Here is a 17,872-nt window from a genome sequence, read left to right on the forward strand (position 1 = left end):
AAGAAATGCTAGTTAGAATATAGAGAAAGAGAACATTTAAATGCTGCTAATGAAACTGCAAATTGGTATGATAAATACAGAAATAAGATGGTTCCCCATGAAATGAAAAATGAAGCTGGAATATAGCTTGGAGGTAGCACTTGCTTATCATGTACAAGTCCCTGGGTTACATCCTTAATACCATAAAAACCAAAACCCACCAATCCACTAAACCAACCCAACTGAACTCAAACCGACCAACCAAATCAAACCAACTGACCAATTACCAACCAACCAACCAACCCAATATAACCAACCCAACCAAACCCAAGCCAACCAAACAACTAACTAAATCAAACCAACCAACCAACCAACCAACCAACCAACCAACCAACCAACCAATCAACCAACTTACAAATAGTACTATTACATGATCTAGCTGTCCACTGTTGGGTATACATACCCAAAGAAACCAACAGACATACCTAAATGTCCATGTCATCTTGGCACTAGTTGCAATAGCAAGTTTTGGAATCAGCATAGGTGCTTGCCAATGGATGAAAGAAAGTGAAAAAATTATTTATTACAACAGAATATTATTATACTATAAAGAATGAGATCATATTATCTGCTGGGAAATGGATGGATGGATCATTATGTCAACCTCAGAAAGTCAATCTCATGCAGAATCTAGATTTAAAAAAATAAAAAAGAGCAATGAGGAGCTGGAGAGATGGTTTACAGGTTAAGAACATGTACTACTGTTACGGAAGACTTGGGTTCCATTTCCTGCACCCAAGTCAGGAAGCTCAGAACTACCTGCAACCCCAGCTCCAGGGGATCTGACACCCCCTTCTGACTTCCATAGGCACCATACTAATATGCACCCCAAAACACTTGTTATTAAAACATAAAATGTTTAAATAAATGAAAGTTGCAGAGAAGGTGGAGAAGAGAGTAGTGCAATCCGCTCAAGGTCCGCTGTATAATACATGCATGAAGATGCCATCATGGAACCTAGTACTTAAACAGTTAGTATGTGCTGATACAGAACCTCCACATTGCCTCTCTCTATATTTCAACTCAGAGGTAAGCCAAATGGACATTCTTTATCATGGTAGAAGAATGGTTTTCTAGCTCCAAAGACATCACTCACCTGGATATATAATGTCGGCTCTGACTTTCAGTAAGTCTTTTAGGGAGTTCATGTAATCATAGAGGTCTTCAAATATCGTCGTCCCTTCTCCTAGGATGCAGTCTCCAGAAAAGATGGCATTTTCCTCTTCCAGGAATAAAGCCATGTGATCGTCAGTGTGGCCAGGAGTGTGTAAAACTCTAGGTAAGAGCACAAGCCAGGAACCATAAATCAACAAGTAGAAATTCTCACACTTGGGCAAAATGTTGAGAAGTGCACACTTCTGCCACCCATAGACATCAACACATGCTGCCAAGGAGGGGACTTCATGTTTCCCTAGGGACTGCGTGTGAAAACCTGACCCCAAACAAATATCTCCTGTTATTAGATCATGTTTCTTATCCAGAAGTACACATTTAACAACATATTTTCTTCTTATTATATAAATAAGATGATTACAACAAATTTGAAAAACATGAAAGTATAAAAAAGATGAAAATCAAGATTACTCAGAAACAGTACTTTTAGTTAAGAACATAGCTTTTCAATTTTGTATGCTAACAATTGAAAAAACAAAACTGCGTGTTTTGAAGTTTTCATTTACTTCATTGTATTTCTCTACATTATTAAGTGTCTATATGTAAATACCTAAGCTCTCTACATAGTAGCTGACACATTGCTACATGTTCTAAAAATAAAATTTTACTCTAATAGTATTTATATAAAAATTTTAGAGAAACATTCTTCAATCTATTTGTCTCCACATATTTTTTAAGATAAGTGTAGAGGCTGAAGAGACAGCTTAGCAGTCAGGAGTGCCTGTCACTTTTGAAGAGGGCGCAGGTCTGGTTCCCAGCACCCACTTGTGGATGACAACCATCTGCAGCTCTGAGTCCAGGGAACCCGATACCCTCTTTGGCCTCTGCAGGCGCCAGGCACGTATAGTGCACATACATACATGAAAATAAAAGACACTCGAACAGATTTAAAAAAAAATCAAATAAGGTGCCAGGTAATGTCAAGAGTATTTGTAAGCCATATAAATATTTAAAGCAATGTGCTACAGAAACAAAGACAAACAAGCCTTTAGAATCAAAGAAAAGCCATAGCCAAGCCTAATTCTGAATATATAGAACTTTTCTTTGGTAGTGCAGCCACTAATTTGACTGCCCAAATTCTAACCTCTCTATCCATGCTCCTGTAAGCAGTCCTAAGCGCCCGCCCGCATGCACACCAGGCGGCTGGGACACAGAGAAAGGATGTGGAGGGAGGGGACTAGTTGGCAGGAGGAAAGGATGAGCAAAGTGGGACAGGAAAAGAGAAGCTAGAGGATGTAAGAGGGTAAACATGAGGCTACACAAGTGGTGTAAATGTCATAATGAAACCTAGGATGGCCTATAACTAATATTTGGTATCGAAAAATCCCAAACTTACAAACTGATTATGATACCTTTAAGGCACGAAAAAAAATGTCCTTAAGAGCTTTTATTTATATTCACATTAAGTTTTATAGCCATACCAATAGTAAATGAAGAGCTAAGTCTGAATTTTGCTCTGTAAAGCACCTCTTCATGTCTCAGCCACATGAAGGTTGAACCCTCTGTGTTGTTGCACTTTCCGTTCTCCTGGTGCACCAGGAATCACACTTGCACTCTATAGGCTGCGCCCTGTTTTCCTGCTTCCCATTCAGGCAATGGCAGGATACTTTTCATTGCTTGCAGCTTTCAGCTCTTAGTGACATCTGGTTTTACAGCATAGCTTTCCACGTCTTGGCACTGACTCAGTCACTTGTAGGTAATGCACTTCTAACCCTGACACGGCTCTGCGTGGGTTCTACTAAACTTTCCATTTTATGACTGAATCACAGAAGACAGCAGTAAATGCTGATGAATACTGCTCAAACTTAATTTTATTTAGCTTAAATTTATTTATGAGACTAACTCAATTACCTTTCTCTGTCTGATTTAGATAGACTGACTTGTATGTTCTTGAAATATTTTAAATAAAACTCTCAATAATTTAGGGGAATAGGGCAAATATAACTGCATATTTATATTTAATACTTAGGGACTCAATGTGGGTTTTTGGTTAAAGGCAGTAGAGTGCGGCCTGCTTGTGAGTGCTGCCTGGCAGGCCATCAGGGCGAATGTGGCCAACATGAAGCTGTACAACATCCTGGGCGTCCCTCCCAGCGTCAGCGAGAACGAGCTGAAGAAGGCATACTGAAAGTTAGCCAAAGAATACCATCCTGATAAGAATCCAAATGCTGGAGATAAATTTAAAGAAATAAGTTTTGCATATGAAGTATTGTCAAATCCAGAGAAGCGGGAGCTGTATGACAGATATGGAGAACAAGGTCTACAGGAAGGCAGTGGTGGAGGTGGTGGCATGGATGATATTCTCTCACATATTTTTCGTGGAGGACTGTTTGGTTTCATGGGCAATCAGAGTAGAAGTCAAAATGGCAGAAGAGCCGAGGACATGATGCATCCACTGAAGTATCTTTAGAAGACCTGTATGATGGCAAGACAACCAAACTACAACTTAGCAAGAATGTGCTATGTAGTGCATGCAAGCACTACAAGGTGGAAAGTCTGGAGCTGTTCAAAAATGCAGCGCTTGTCGGGGTCGAGGTGTGCGCATTATAATCAGACAGCTGGCTTCAGGAATGGTGCAGCAGATGCCTGGATTCAACCCTCCATACCAAAAATCCCAAAGAAACAAACCAACCCCAAGCAGAATTGAAACCTGCCACATCCACAAGGTGTATTCTTCTTTGAGCCATTTGACCAGTACCCTAAGTCTGCTGACCGAACAGGCTTGGGTGGAGTAGAGATAACACACGGAGAAATGGAGATTCCTGAACGCAGGCCGATGCCATTTGGATGTCATGTGTTGTCAGTGAGGTCTTTACCCTTACCAAGACATCAAAAAAAGCCTTTCCTAAGTTATTTACTACCTCAACAAAAGCCTAAATTGTCAAAAATGGGTCCCCAACAAAGTTCACTTTGATTATGATACCATGGGGCTCATGCTGACAACCCTCTGTTCCCCCAATTCTTAGGACTCAGAAATAGCTCTACAGTTTTCATCAGAAGAAAATCAGGAAACATGAGAGGGTAACAAAGATAATTAAAGTAAAAGAAACACCTCTCACATTGCAGATGGTGGATAAGAAAAAGCAAATAAATCTAGAAGCAACAAACCATAGAGATGAAACTTTTTAAAACAAACCTCATTGATCATAAAACTCAGCAAGAAAAGAGAAATGTTAACCAAACCCCGAAACTAGGCTGGTGTAGGAGGAGTGCTGGGACAGAGTGTGCAGACACAGAGACGCACACGGCCCAGGTGTAGTGAAGAGTACAACGGACGGGAATGGGAGGTGGCCCGTGAGTGATAAGCACAGAGTTCTGACTGAACAACCAGACTGTTAGTAAATCAACCATGGAGCAGGGAGAGAATGCAGTCATATGCAACCTCAAGACAATTTTCTACAACGTAAAGCCCTATTTCCAGACTAAAATGTCCTATTTGGGGTTGACCAAGATCCTATGGTGAAAACTTTGGTCAGGTTCCCATGGATTCTTTTTCTTTTAAAAATTGTTCTAGTGCCTAGTGCCTACAGCATTCAAGAGAAAGAGCAGGATCCCCTAGAACTTGATTGCAGGTGGGTGAGCCATTATGTGGGTGCTGGGAACCTAACCTAATGGGTCTGCTGCAAGAGCAGCAGGTGCTCTCATCAGTGAGCCACTTCTCCAGCCTCCAGGAGTTCTTCCAGAGACAGGGCTTGGAGCAGGCTACTTTGAAGCATAGCATGTCCAGCATCCTGAGTGGGCAAAGCAGAGAACATGAGGGAGAAGAGAAGAAGCAGGGAGCTTTCTCTGACCTCCCAATGCCTTCTCCCCTTAACTTGTTTTCAAACCTAGGAATGCTCTGCCTTTCCTGAGGCATCAGCTTTATACTCAGCCTCACTTCTGACAGAAAGTCTGAACAGAGGCCAAGCAGAATTCCCTAGGATGACCCTAGCTCACGTTTTCTGTCCAGTTACACTTCCTTATGACTACTCCACCAAACAGATGTAATCTGGGCCTTTATTTCAGAACCCTCCACTGCCTCATAAAAACATTAATTCTGTCTTTGTCAATTCTATTTTCCAACTCAGCCAAGGACCCTAAGAAGGTGGAGGAGGATACCTCTCTGCTATGCTGACTTGGCCTGACCCTGAGTTTTTATGTCCTGGTGGAAGCTAATGTGAGGAAGACAGGCAGAAGAAATGTTCTGCTGTTGACAGCAGACCCCTCTGTATCTCACCATGGGGCTTGCCATGAGCAATGATCCTGTCAAGCTGGGTTAGTTGGAAATCTCCTTATGCCTGGTTTCTTCCTAGTTACTCCCATATGCTGATCCTTAGCTCATGCCCCACTCGTCCTTACTACGGCATGGCAGAGACCAATCCCTCTCTTCCATAGCAAGACCCGAATAGGAATGGTCCCTGTTTATATTTTCATGGCTCCCTTCAATTAACGTTTGTCCACATTAACAAAGGTCATGAGTGGTTTTCTCTTTATCAGGACATAGAATTACAAATTCATTAAGCATATAACCAAAATTTTAGAAAAAGGTGTGTAAGTAGGAATCCCCTAACCCCTATACTATAGCACAGAAAAGAATAGGCAATAAGTAAGTTCCGGATTCAGAAGGCCTGTATTTATCAAATATATGTAGAGTATTTAAGATTAAGCATCTAATTCCATAAACATGATCATTTATGGTAAAAGCATTTAAAATCCTTTCAAATATACAGTACATTACTGCCTCTAGCCATCTTGCTAAGCAACACAGCAAAACTTCATACTTCTACCTATAATGTGGAACTCATCCAGCATTTCTACAACCAACTTAGGTTTTAATTTCCCACGGCCTTGTGCATGCCAGCCCCATCACTGACATCCCAGCTAGAGCTGCACTTTCAAAGACACACGTAGACATGGAAGGGATCAACAGTTCACTCCATTTTTAGAAGTTATTGGGCATGAGTTTTCTAAAAGAAGGGATGCAGTAAAGTTGGGGGTCCCAGGAAGCTGAAGATCCAACACTGGGGAGAGTGCAGGAAATCTGCAATGACCGCGCAGGAGGCCTGGAGGACAGCTGTCCTGACGACATGAAGCACACGAAAAGTCAGGAGGCTCAGAGGGAAGGCTCATGTGGAAGCTATGACTGAGGGAGTCCCTGACACATTTACACACTCTGGAAGACCTGTGTAACCAGAGTTGAATTACTGCAAAGTGCCCACAAAACTACTCAAGAGGGACCTTGGTTACTGCAGGGGAAGAAAAAGGCAGGCAAGCATAGTCTACCAGCTGGCTCAGTTAATACAGTGCCTCTTCTTGTACTGCTGTAGCCACTGAAGAAACAGCCCCTCTGTCCCTCTCTCTTCTGCTTTTATTCCCGACCCCCCACTTTATTTATTTTCTTTTCTTTTTCTTTTTCTTTTTTTCTTTTTCCTTTTTGGTTTGTTTTTTGTTTTTTTTTGAGACAGAGTCTCTCTGTGTAGCCCTGGCTGTCCTGGAACTCACTCTGTAGACCAGACTGGCCTCAAACTCAGAGATCCAACTGTGTACCCCACCCCCATCCCTGGTTCGGGGAATAAAAGCATGCCCTACCAATGCTTGGCTCCTCTCCTTTTCTTAAAACATACGGAATTTTCTTAATTTCATTTCCTAGGAGGACCTTCTCCTGGTGTTCTACCTTCTAACAAGCTTCATCCTGTCTAGACTGGTTTTTCTCTAATTACAGTCAACCTTGCTTCTGTTACTCTCACGTGGGGCTTCCTTCTTCAGTGTTGACTTTTAAATAAATTTTATTCTAACAAATTTTTATTCTGTGTCTTTGGAGAATGTTGACTAATTTATTACACAACTCACTAGGACTATTACAAAGCAGTAACAGATAGATTAGCAAACAGAATAAGGAACACACGGAACCAATAAAATATATAAAAGTCCAACTGTGTTTCAGTACTTTACAAATGCAGAAACATATTGAAGCTATGGAGAAAACCAACAAGCGCATCTCTCTAGAATTTGTAGGACAATTGACAAATTCACTATTAAATAACAGTATTTAAGAAAATGAAATAAGCTGGAGTTTCCCCTTTGCCAAAAAATAAAAATTAACCAAAGCATTAATATTAAATATTGAAACTATAAAGGCTTTTAAAAAGCCAGGCATGGTAGTACACACCTTTAATCCCAGCATGTGGGAGGCACAGGTCGAGGGATCTCCATGAGTTTGAGGCCAGTATGGCCTATAGAGTGAGTTCCAGGACAGCCAGAGCTACATTGAGAAACTCTGTCTCCAAAAACAAAAAACCAAGAGTCAGCTTAGGGGACATGCTGGCCGAGCCATTTATGCTTTCTGTGTGCAACCAGGATGCAGGCTCTCTGTTGTTCTGGCCTCTGTGCCTTTGCTCTGCCATCATGGACTCTAACCCCTGAAAACATAAGCTGAATTACATGTTTTCTTCTACAGCTTGCCTTGGTCATACTGTTTTGTCACAGCAAGAGAAAAAGACAATGTTTATTTCCCATTTACTATTATGGGAAAATTCAATCAGCTACCTACCCATCCATCTGCTTTGTATTTTGTTGGTATTATTTTTGTTTTTCCTGCAGCACTAGGAATTAAAACCAGAGGCCTCTTAGACATTCAGCAAATACCATGCTGCTGAGTCCATCCCGTGTGTGTGTGTGTGTGTGTGTGTGTGTGTGTGTGTGTGCACATGTGTTATTTTTATGAAACCTACCCCAAGTAGCTGGCCTATAGATTATAGCAGTGAGCTTTAAAACCCACTGCTACCTTGGCACAAAGAGGACACAGGTTTGGAAGAGTACAGTGGACACTCATTCAAAAATGCGTCACTTACTTATTTAAAGACACGTTACCAATTTAAAGATACTTGTAGGATACTCAGTGCCTTCCATGTGTTAGGGACCTCATGAGGATACAAAAGTGAACTTGGAATATGCCTGTTGTCTTAGTTTGGGTTTTATTGCTGTGAAGAGACACCATGACCAAGACAACTCTTATAAAGGCAAACATTTAGTTGGGGCTGGACTTACAGCTTAGTCTATTATTATCATGGTGGAAAGCATGGCAGAATGTATGCAGATACAGTGCTGGAGGAGCCGAGGGTTCTATATCTTAATCCAAAGGCAGCCAAGAGGAGAAACGTCACACTGGGCAGACTTGAGCATATATATGAGACATCAAAGCCCGCCTCCACAGTGATACACTTCCTTTAACAAGGCCACACCCACTCCAGAAAGGCCACACCTCCTAATTTGTGCTACTTCCCATGGGCCAAGGATATTCAAGCCACCACACTTGTGTAAGAAGATGACTAGCTAATTACCAATCCTATTTACTTCTTCTTTCTCTTGGGCATGAAGTTAAACTACACATCCCTCAATCTCTACAATCAGGTATGAAACATAACTGAATGTATAGTTAATGCAACAGAAAGCTTGGCCCATGAAACCTCCTACATAAAACTTTCTCCTTGTTCTTTTCTATGTGCTGTACACGTGTGTGGACCTTGGAAGCCAAGAGCAGAGGAGTGTGTAATCACAAGATCAAAGAAACCAACAACCCATCCTACTGAGCACCTGGAGGCCACTCAGAAATCAGGGAGTTTTTTTTTTTTTGGACCTAATATGCCTGAGAAATGTTTTTGATATTTGTTTGTTTGTTTTTGTTTTTTGAGACAGGGTTTTTCGGTATAGCCATGGCTGTCCTGGAACTCACTCTGTAGACCAGGCTGGCCTCGAACTCAGAAATCCACCTGCCTCTGCCTCCCAAGTGCTGGGATTAAAGGTGTGCGCCATCACTGCCTGGCCTGTTTTTGATATTTGAACCATTGTATTTCTAAGCTATCTAGCTGTGATGACTGCATTAACTACTACTGTGACTTGTCAGAGCTAAGAAGATATCTACTCAGACACAAAGCGCTTTAACAAAAGAGCAAGAATTTTAAGAGAGCTGGAGGAAGGAGGAATTCTGCTCAGAAAGGGCATTCAAAGTTAAGTGGTGAACTGGGAAAACAGTGCTTTACCAGGGAGAAAAGCTTGTGGGAAGGAGCCACGCACAGGGAAAGGTAAGACCTAGACAAAGGTGGGACAGATCGTGCCACAGGAACTCACATGCAGCTCGTCGGGCCTGTGAGAGGGGTAGATGGAGGTAAGACCATGGAGGCTAGACCATGGAACTAAATATCTTGTGGCTAGAGGGACTCATCACAGGTTCTAGTGACAGGGTTACTGGGAGACAAGAAAGGGGAAAGGCTGGAGAGTGCCGGTTGGAGAGGAACAGTGCCAGCAGGTGCTTGATTTTAATTGTTTATAATTACATGTTTATTTCTATGTGGGTGCTGGGTGGGGGCATGGTGTCTGCAGGTAAGGAGGACATCTTCTGGGAGTTGGTTCCTCCTCCTATCATGTAGCCTGAGTGACTGCACGCAGGCCATCAAGGTGGCAGCAGACATTTTATCCACTGAGCATCTTGCTGCCCTTGACAAAGACTGTAAGGCAAAATCTAACTGGGTCTGATGAGAGGTCAGGGAAGTGGTAAAGCTGAAAAGTTAAAAGTTTAAAAGTAATCCCGAATAACATCTCAGTGCAGAGCACAGTGGGCACTCCGAGATCAGAAGGCAAGAACAGACTAGGAGACAGGGGATTACTGTTAGGTCAGTCTCAAAATCTCAGAGCAGGAAAGACTTCGTCTCTGAAACAGGCCGGCCACAAGAGTATTTACTTATTTTTTTTTTTTTTTGAGTGAGACTGCTGGGCAAGGCCCTACACTGAGGTTCAGGTAGCTCCTTGATTCACCCAAGGAGGAATGTCAAATTTGAAAATAACTAAATTTGCTTTATTGAGGCAGGGTCTTCTGCTGTGACCAAGCCAACATGTAACTTATCAGGTAGTAGAGACTGACCTTGAACTCATGGCACACGCCTGAGTCAGCCTCCCATGTGTGTGAACAATCATGTCTGTACCCAGTCTCCTCAAGTTTGTATTTCCCAACAGTGGCATGACTAAACAACACCAAGACCAATTAGAGAGCAGACTGAGAGAAGGGTCTTTGTTTCCTGGTTTTTCGAGCGAGCCCTTCCTTTCTCTTTCCTGAGAGTACTAAATGTGTCAGATGTCTTCTGGATCATGACTCTTCACATGTGCAGGCAAACTGTTCTCATCCTTCTTTGTAACACATCTATGCAGGCCGTAAGTTACCTGAGAGTGGCTCCCTCGGTCTTAATCACGTCTCCGTTTTCTATATAAATATATTGCTGTTCTCCATTTCCTATAATTTCTTCTCTCGGCGGATTCCGTCGAAGTTTTTTAATGCAATAGGTGGTATCTAGTCATAAAACATGTAAATATATTAAGTCATACTCTGAATGGTTCATCTTTTTTTTAAAAGATTTATTTATTATTATAATTAAGTACACTGTAGCTGTCTTCAGACACACCAGAAGAGGAAGTCAGATCTCATTATGGGTGGTTGTGAGCCACCATGTGGTTGCTGGAATTTGAACTCAGGACCTTCAGAAGAGCAGTCAGTGCTCTTACCCACTGAGCCATCTCACTAGCCCGGTTCATCTTTTTAAGAGACCAGTCCTCACAGGTGACACCTGCCAATGGCTACATAAAACCCTAGCATGGGGACCACAGGACAACAGAATTAAAGCACCGTGCCTCTACAATGGAACTAGTTCACATGTTCCCAGAGTGAGGTCTGCTCCAGGCCCCGTTAGGTCACACTAAGGCCGCTTGTGACTTTCTAGGCATTTCTCTCCTGTGTACATATGGAAAGTCCTTCATTATCTCAGCTAGCTGTGACCCAGTGGTGGTGGGCACATGGAAAGGCTGATGGAATGTGAGCTGGAGTGTGAGCACCTTTCTCCAGGCGCCTGCTTAACAGCAAACGAGCCATGGCAGCACGTAACAACATTAAGACCACCTGTGCTGCTAGTGCTCAAAGCCTGACAGCTGACATCCATGACCCTCACTGATAGAAGGAAAACCAGTGCTTCACCACTCAGCAGTGTCAGCCATTTAACCAGGACAGCAGCTACAGTGGATAAAAGCAAAAGTCAGACATAGCTGGGGAAATGAAACTTTCACTCCAGGGGATATTCCTGGAGTTGAAGAGATGGCTCTGCTAGGACGAGAGGATAGGGACTGGGGCAGAAGCTGAGACAAGGCGCCATCTTGTCTAACGAAAATGCTGTCTGTCTGGGAAGATCAGAGACACTTGATAAGGTAAGATGACGGCTGACAGGAGAGCGGGTGTTAAGCTTGGCCACTGTGGCCTCTAGGCAGTTTTTAGTAAGATCCATGACAGCATTAACAGGACAGTCAATATGGTAGCTACACATTGTGGGCTAGGGTGGGCGGGTGGAAGGGATGACTGCCAACAGTCTATCCAGCGGGTTAAAGGTTAGGGCAGTGGCACTGAGAACAGAGGGAGAAATAACATTTATCCTGACTTTTTCCCTTCCTCCAAGACAGGGTAGCCCTGGCTGTCCTAGAACTCCCTCTGTAGACCACGCTGGCCTTGAACTCTTAGATCCGTCTTCCTCTGCCTCCTGAGTGCTGGGATTAAAGGTGTGCTCCATACTGACTGTTTTTAATTTAAAGATTTTGTTTTTACTTCTATGTGTCTGTGTGAATTTATGCCACCTGTGTGTAGTGCCCACCGGAGCATCTGATGCTCAAGACATCATCTGACCCTGGAGCCAGAGTTCCAGATGGTTTTGAGCTGCCTGCCATAGGCACTGTGAACCCAACTGCTGCCCTCTGCAAGGGTAGGACACACTCTTAACCACCAAGTAAAATCTCCAGCCCTAAACTGGTTGTTTTTGAAAAAAGTCTGTCATCAATTGCTTCAAATTTACTCTGTATTGTCAAAGAACCTGTATAAATGGCATTTAAATATTTTAGTACGGCCTATAAAATACATGTAGCTTAAAAAATATATAGGTAAGCAGGTCAGCGATGGTGCACACCTTTAATCCTAGCACTTGGGAGGCAGAAGCAGGTGGATTTCTGAGTTCGAGGCCAGGCTGGTCTACAGAGTGAGTTCCAGGACAGCCAGGGCTTTACAGAGAAACCCTGTCTTGAAAAACCAAAAAAAAAACCCAAGCAACCAACCAACCAAACAAACAAAACAAAAGAAAACAAAACAAAAAAACCCCAAAAAACAAAAACAGGCAGCTAGCACTGAAAATTACTTGAGCCACACCTGTCTGAGTAGCAACTAAATTAAATAGTAAAATACTACAAAGCAGGACAGCTACAGTACAACAGAAAGGAGCAAGAGTGTAGCACCTGGGGATGTGGGGAAATTCCCAAGCTACCCAGAAGCAGCACGCCTTGGAACCTTCTCCATGCCAAACCAAGTCTACACACAGCTTGTGTGGCTTCAGTCAGGCCCAGGAGGGCAGGCAGCAAGATCCTTCTCAAAAAAAGGACTAAAGTTTTAGTAGCTATAAAGAGCTGTGTCAAATTTCTCTTCTAATTTCTTTGTATTATTTGAATGGTAATTAGACAAATATTTGTTCTTTTGTATAGCGCCTACAACTGTTTTCCTCTCCGGAAATCCCAAAGGTAATTTTATAGTGTACTTTCAGGGTATTTGTACTTTGACTGGCATCTGTAACGTGGTATGGAACGTCCCAGCTGTGGCAGCGGGCTGGTGGGCTTTGCTTTAGGAATGCTCATGTGTAGAAGCCCCTGGGAGATGCTCTGCTTTTGTTCCCTGCTGTTGTCTTTGTGCTATGCATGACCAGTACCTGACAAACAGCAGGAGTCTGAATGATTGTTCAATGGCTGTCTCAATCTACAACTGTGATGGCAGAATAAAGGATTTAAGAGACTAGGAAAGATGTCAGTACTAAGTAGGTTTCAGGGAGAGAAAACTATCGATATACTGAGACACAGCTTGATTTCCATATGTCTTAGCATCTGTCTTAAATTTACCTTAAGGTCTCAGGTAGTCTGCTTGGGAGCAGACACTAAGAGCATCAACCTTCCAGTACCCTTGGGCAGTGTTCAGCACAATGCCTGACAAACAGGAAATGCTCAAAAGCTGTTCAAGGCTGAAGCTGTGCTTGTCTGTCACAGAGCCTAAGCTTAGTTTTATCACTGGCCGAGGGAGGGAAGGATTTGAAAGAAGTTTCCTGTGTCACCTCTGCTAAACCTGACAGTATTCATGTTGTGTCAGTTAAAAAATATCACTATAGTTGAAAGCTTAAATTATAAATGATTTCTCAAGCATGCTAAATGGTTTTCTGCTTACCATTATTGATGTGTTTATAAATGTCCACTATGCCTCCAGAATGATCAGAATGCCAGTGAGTCACCAGGATTTCCTGGATTGCTGTGTCAAACTCAACCAAGGCTTGCTTTAAGCAGCTGATATATTCAGGAACTGATGGCTCTCCAGTGTCAATGAGGATTCTCCTACAAATGACAGGGAAGATAATCGAAGTTGGAACTTGGAGTTCACATTAGCATATCTTTACATAGATAACTTGCATTAAATTAAAGAAAATATAAACCTTAGCTTTGAACATATTACTCCAGTTTAAAGCAAAATTTTACTGTAAGGAAGTTCTTGGAAAGAAATTATAGCTAAATGTTAATGTGAACTACAGCTGTTGGAGGGGATCTGGGGCACTTGAGTAGCAATTAAAGTAAACACAGCACCATTAGAAACTAGAAACTATCTCCAGAGCAGCCTTTCACCCTCATGTTCTGAGGCTCAATAACTTGCCTAGGGTCACTCTATAGTAAAATGGTAGGATCATCATTCACTCTGATACACTGAGTGAGCCAGAGTATGTGCTCTTATGTGATCTGCTTTCCAGATGGGTTATAAATTCAAGGATCAGAATTTAACACACCTACACATCAACAAAACACTTGTAAACTTAAGGCTCAGGGAACACTGTGGAAGTCAGAGCAGAAAGACTGTAAGAGCCAGAGGACATGGGAGTTTCCTGTGAGAATTTATCTCTTAGTAACATCAGAAGCTACACCCCCACAAAGTCTCACCCACATAACCACCCAAACATGGGCTGAACAAGGGTGACACCAATAGCATACAAAACTAGATGAGAAAAGCCCATGAGGCTTCAACCCAACATAACAAACTCTAGGCAAGTGAAGAAAGCTGGGAACAGAGAGGTGGTCTTCTCGAGGGAGAAAACATCAACTGGTTGTCCAGTGCCAGGCAGCCTGAAAACACACATACAAGTACATTATGCAAACTGAACAATTATATTTAGGAATATCTAGGTGTGTATACATACATATATGCATGCTAACACAATTTGTGAAAAAAAAGAGACCACGAATTTGAAGGACAGTGAGGATGATTATGTGGGAAGGTTTAGGGGAAGGAAAGGGAGGGGGACAATAGAAGGAGGAAGAATGGAGGAAGGGGAAAAAAGGAGGAGGAGCAGCAGCAGCTATAAAAGATGGGAAAGAGTGAGAGGCATGGCACATGTAATCTGTAAACAGTTATAGGTGAATAATGAATGGTCATGTTTGCCATGGCTAAACTTTCTCAGCCTAAACAGGCGTTGCTGTGAAGTACCAAGAGTTAAGGTGGCCGGGCGGTGGTGGTGCACGCCTTTAATCCCAGCGCTTGGGAGGCAGAGGCAAGTGGTGGCACACGCCTTTAATCCCAGCACTTGGGAGGCAGAGGCAGGCAGATTTGAGTTCGAGGCCAGCCTGGTCTACAGAGTGAGTTCCAGGACAGCCAGGGCTACACAGAGAAAACCCTGTCTCGAAAAAGAAACAACATACAGGGTCAGAGAATACTGAGGAAGATGGCTGGGGAGACTTGTAAAAGCAAGAGAATCAGGATGTCTGATGCAAACAGTGTTTTCCACATATGACAGGGAAATGGCACTCACAAAATTTCAACCATATGATCGGCTAAACAAGACCTGAAAAATGACAATACCAGTTGACATGCTAACATGGATGGAAGAAATCTCACTAGGCCTCAGCCCTAGATAAACAGTTACAAGCAATTAATGGTGCTTTGAGGAAGAATCAATCAATCTTCCAGGGAGGAGGAGCCCCCTGATAGGTTAGAAGAATCAATCTTCCAGGGAGGAGCCCCCTGATAGGTTATCTAATTCTAAGTGGTCAGTCCTAAATAAATACATATGAGCAATACTAAAAGCACTCAGCAGGTTGTATTTCTGTATTTATATATGTAACAATGACACTCAAATAAAAAGAGGCCATGAATCTGAAGGAGGTTGGAGGGAGGCCAGGGACGAGCAAACCATGTAACTACAGTACTCAAATATGGAGTTCTCAAAGTAATATCCACACCAAAAATAGTTTAAAGTCTATGGCTTTTTTTTTCTGTTATAATATATAAAATCTGTCCTCAAAGTAACTTTGACAGGGAAGGCTGGATTTCCACTATCAGTGGCTCCTGGACAGAGGAAGAATGTTCCATACCTGGAAAAGGCTTATTAAGTCTGGGCATATTAAATGTCATGGTAGGTCTGTCAGGGATTCAGTCGACTGTGATGTCTACAAACTGACCAAAACAAAGGACAAAGGACAGCTAAAGCTGTCAGTACTCCAAGAATCAAACAAAAGAAAAAAATTAAGACAAAACTGTAAGCAAATATTCAGTAAGGATTCACTATGCCACCTCTGCTGTCCAAGACTTGGGGCTGGGAATACAAAAATAAACCCTGGCTCATCTTCCATTACAATGGGGTAATCAAGTAGAGAGACAGTGGATTTCACACATATACAGACCTTAAACTTAAAAAAAAAACAAACTACAGTTGAGATGAGCACCATGAAACCTATAGTGTATTTCAATAGAGTCTAAGAGGTCAGGGCCAACTTCCACAAGGAACTGACAGTTCATGTGAGCTCTAAAGAGTGAGTGAAGCAGAAAAATCAGAAGAGTACTTACAGTCTGGAGGGAGAAATATGCCTCATCTGGGCACTAGGAAGGCTGGCATGACTGGACCAGAGCCTCTGAGGGTGAACAAGATGGCTACTTTTGGGAGAATGGACTGAGGGACAAAAGCAGAGGCAGGTAAGCTAGACAGGAGGCTAGTGCAGACATCTAGGCAAGAACTGAATGGGTTGATAGAAGTCAAAACCACATTTCCAAGATAGCTTGGATGTGTGCCAGAAGCGAGAAAATGTTAAGGGGTGTTTAGGTGTTTTGTATGCTTACAAGACAGGGAGCCACTAATTCAGGAAGGCCCACGCTTCACTTTAGTAGGTCAGACGGGTTCAGTCTGAAGGACACAGGTAACGGAGGAGAGTTAAGCAAGCCACTAGTTCTGAGCCTGATTGAAGCTGGCCTTCTGTTTTAAAATTTGAGTGTTATTAATAGCCAGGTGCCGCCTATCACGGAAGCGGGGATGATCTTCTGAACTAGAGAGGACAGAAGTCAGTGTGGTGTTTTAACCTCTTCATCGCTGCAACACAATCCCAGCAAAGGCAACCCAAGGAAGGGCCTGTCTCCAATCACAATTTGAGGACACAGGCCAGTCTGGCTGTGGTAGCAGAAGTGGCCACTGGTTATATTTTGTGCTTGGTCAAGAAGTGGAAAGGGAGAGGGGGACAGGTTCTTGGTGCTTTATTTGCTTTTTTTTTTTTTAATTCAGTTTAGGACATGGTGTGTCCTTGCTCTTCAAGGAAGGGCTTCCTGCCTTGGAGAAACATCTCTTGAAATCCCTTCTCAAAAGTTTCTATTCTAGGTCAATTCAATAAAGTTGACAGTCATGATTACTTATCACAAGAAGTCAGGATGAGGCAGGTGAGAGGGCTAAGCGGGGAAGGGTGCTTGCTGTCACATCAGACAACCAGCGTCGGATCCTCAGGATTAACAAGGTGAGAAGAAAAGAGTCGCATCCTGTAAATTATCTTCTGATTTCAATATTCCAGTCATGGTGTGTGAGAGCTTATGCAGGAGCGTCCCCCACACACATGCACTCACGCGTGTGTAACTGAAAAGCATGATGTTAGAATTGCATTTAGAGGAGTACAAAACTCTGATGGAGAATGAGAGCAGCATAGAGAGGATGTTATGCGAGCCAGGAGGGACTGGCCAATGACCCCAAAGTTAGCAAAAACAGAAGTACAAAAATGCCATTGAGTTCAACGATACATCGCCACTTATATATAATCTTAGACCTTTTAGTGATGTGGAGCAGTGGACGCAAGTCTTGGACATCTGATTTGGACCCAGATAATATTTGTTTCTAATCATCTGTTAGTTTGAGTAGCACCATCTGCACATTAATTGTTTTACCATTACTTATTACTTAAGTAGCCTATAAAAATAAAATTATCGCTTAAGTAGAATATGTGATTCCATTGGACATTCGTGCTTAGTAACTGTCCTCTTAGTAAACTTCTTCATCTAGTTTTCATAGAAACCCAGGCATCTATTTTAACCCTCGAAGAAAAGCAGGCTGTGTTGAATTTACTGGAACCATCCAGCAAACTCCAGCAGGACATTCTCCAGGGTTATTCAGACTATCTGCAATTTCTGGCTTGGGTGCTGACTTCCAAATGGGTTTAAAATAGCACACGGAAGAGATTGCCCTGGGCTGAGGAAGCACAGCTCATGCTGTACTCTAGAGGTTAGGCACTAGTGTGCAGGAAGCCTGAAGGCCCTGCCCTTTACCCTGCTCTG

At 42.7% G+C, this 17,872-nt stretch overlaps 1 protein-coding gene across 1 annotated transcript in view; it reads right to left on the minus strand.

Annotated features, from left to right (window-relative positions):
- The window catches only part of Lactb2 (lactamase beta 2), a 30,884-nt gene that overhangs the window by 11,715 nt on the left and 1,297 nt on the right, over nucleotides 1-17,872 (minus strand). Inside the window, exons 2-4 of the mRNA XM_031366902.1 lie at nucleotides 13,475-13,638; nucleotides 10,405-10,531; nucleotides 1,136-1,314 (exon numbers count right to left, since the gene is read on the minus strand). Coding sequence (XP_031222762.1) covers nucleotides 1,136-1,314; nucleotides 10,405-10,531; nucleotides 13,475-13,638 — 470 coding nt within the window. The remainder of the gene's footprint in view (nucleotides 1-1,135; nucleotides 1,315-10,404; nucleotides 10,532-13,474; nucleotides 13,639-17,872) is intronic.

The sequence above is a fragment of the Mastomys coucha genome, unplaced genomic scaffold (assembly GCF_008632895.1).
Source record: "Mastomys coucha isolate ucsf_1 unplaced genomic scaffold, UCSF_Mcou_1 pScaffold14, whole genome shotgun sequence".
NCBI classification, from domain to species: domain Eukaryota; kingdom Metazoa; phylum Chordata; class Mammalia; order Rodentia; family Muridae; genus Mastomys; species Mastomys coucha.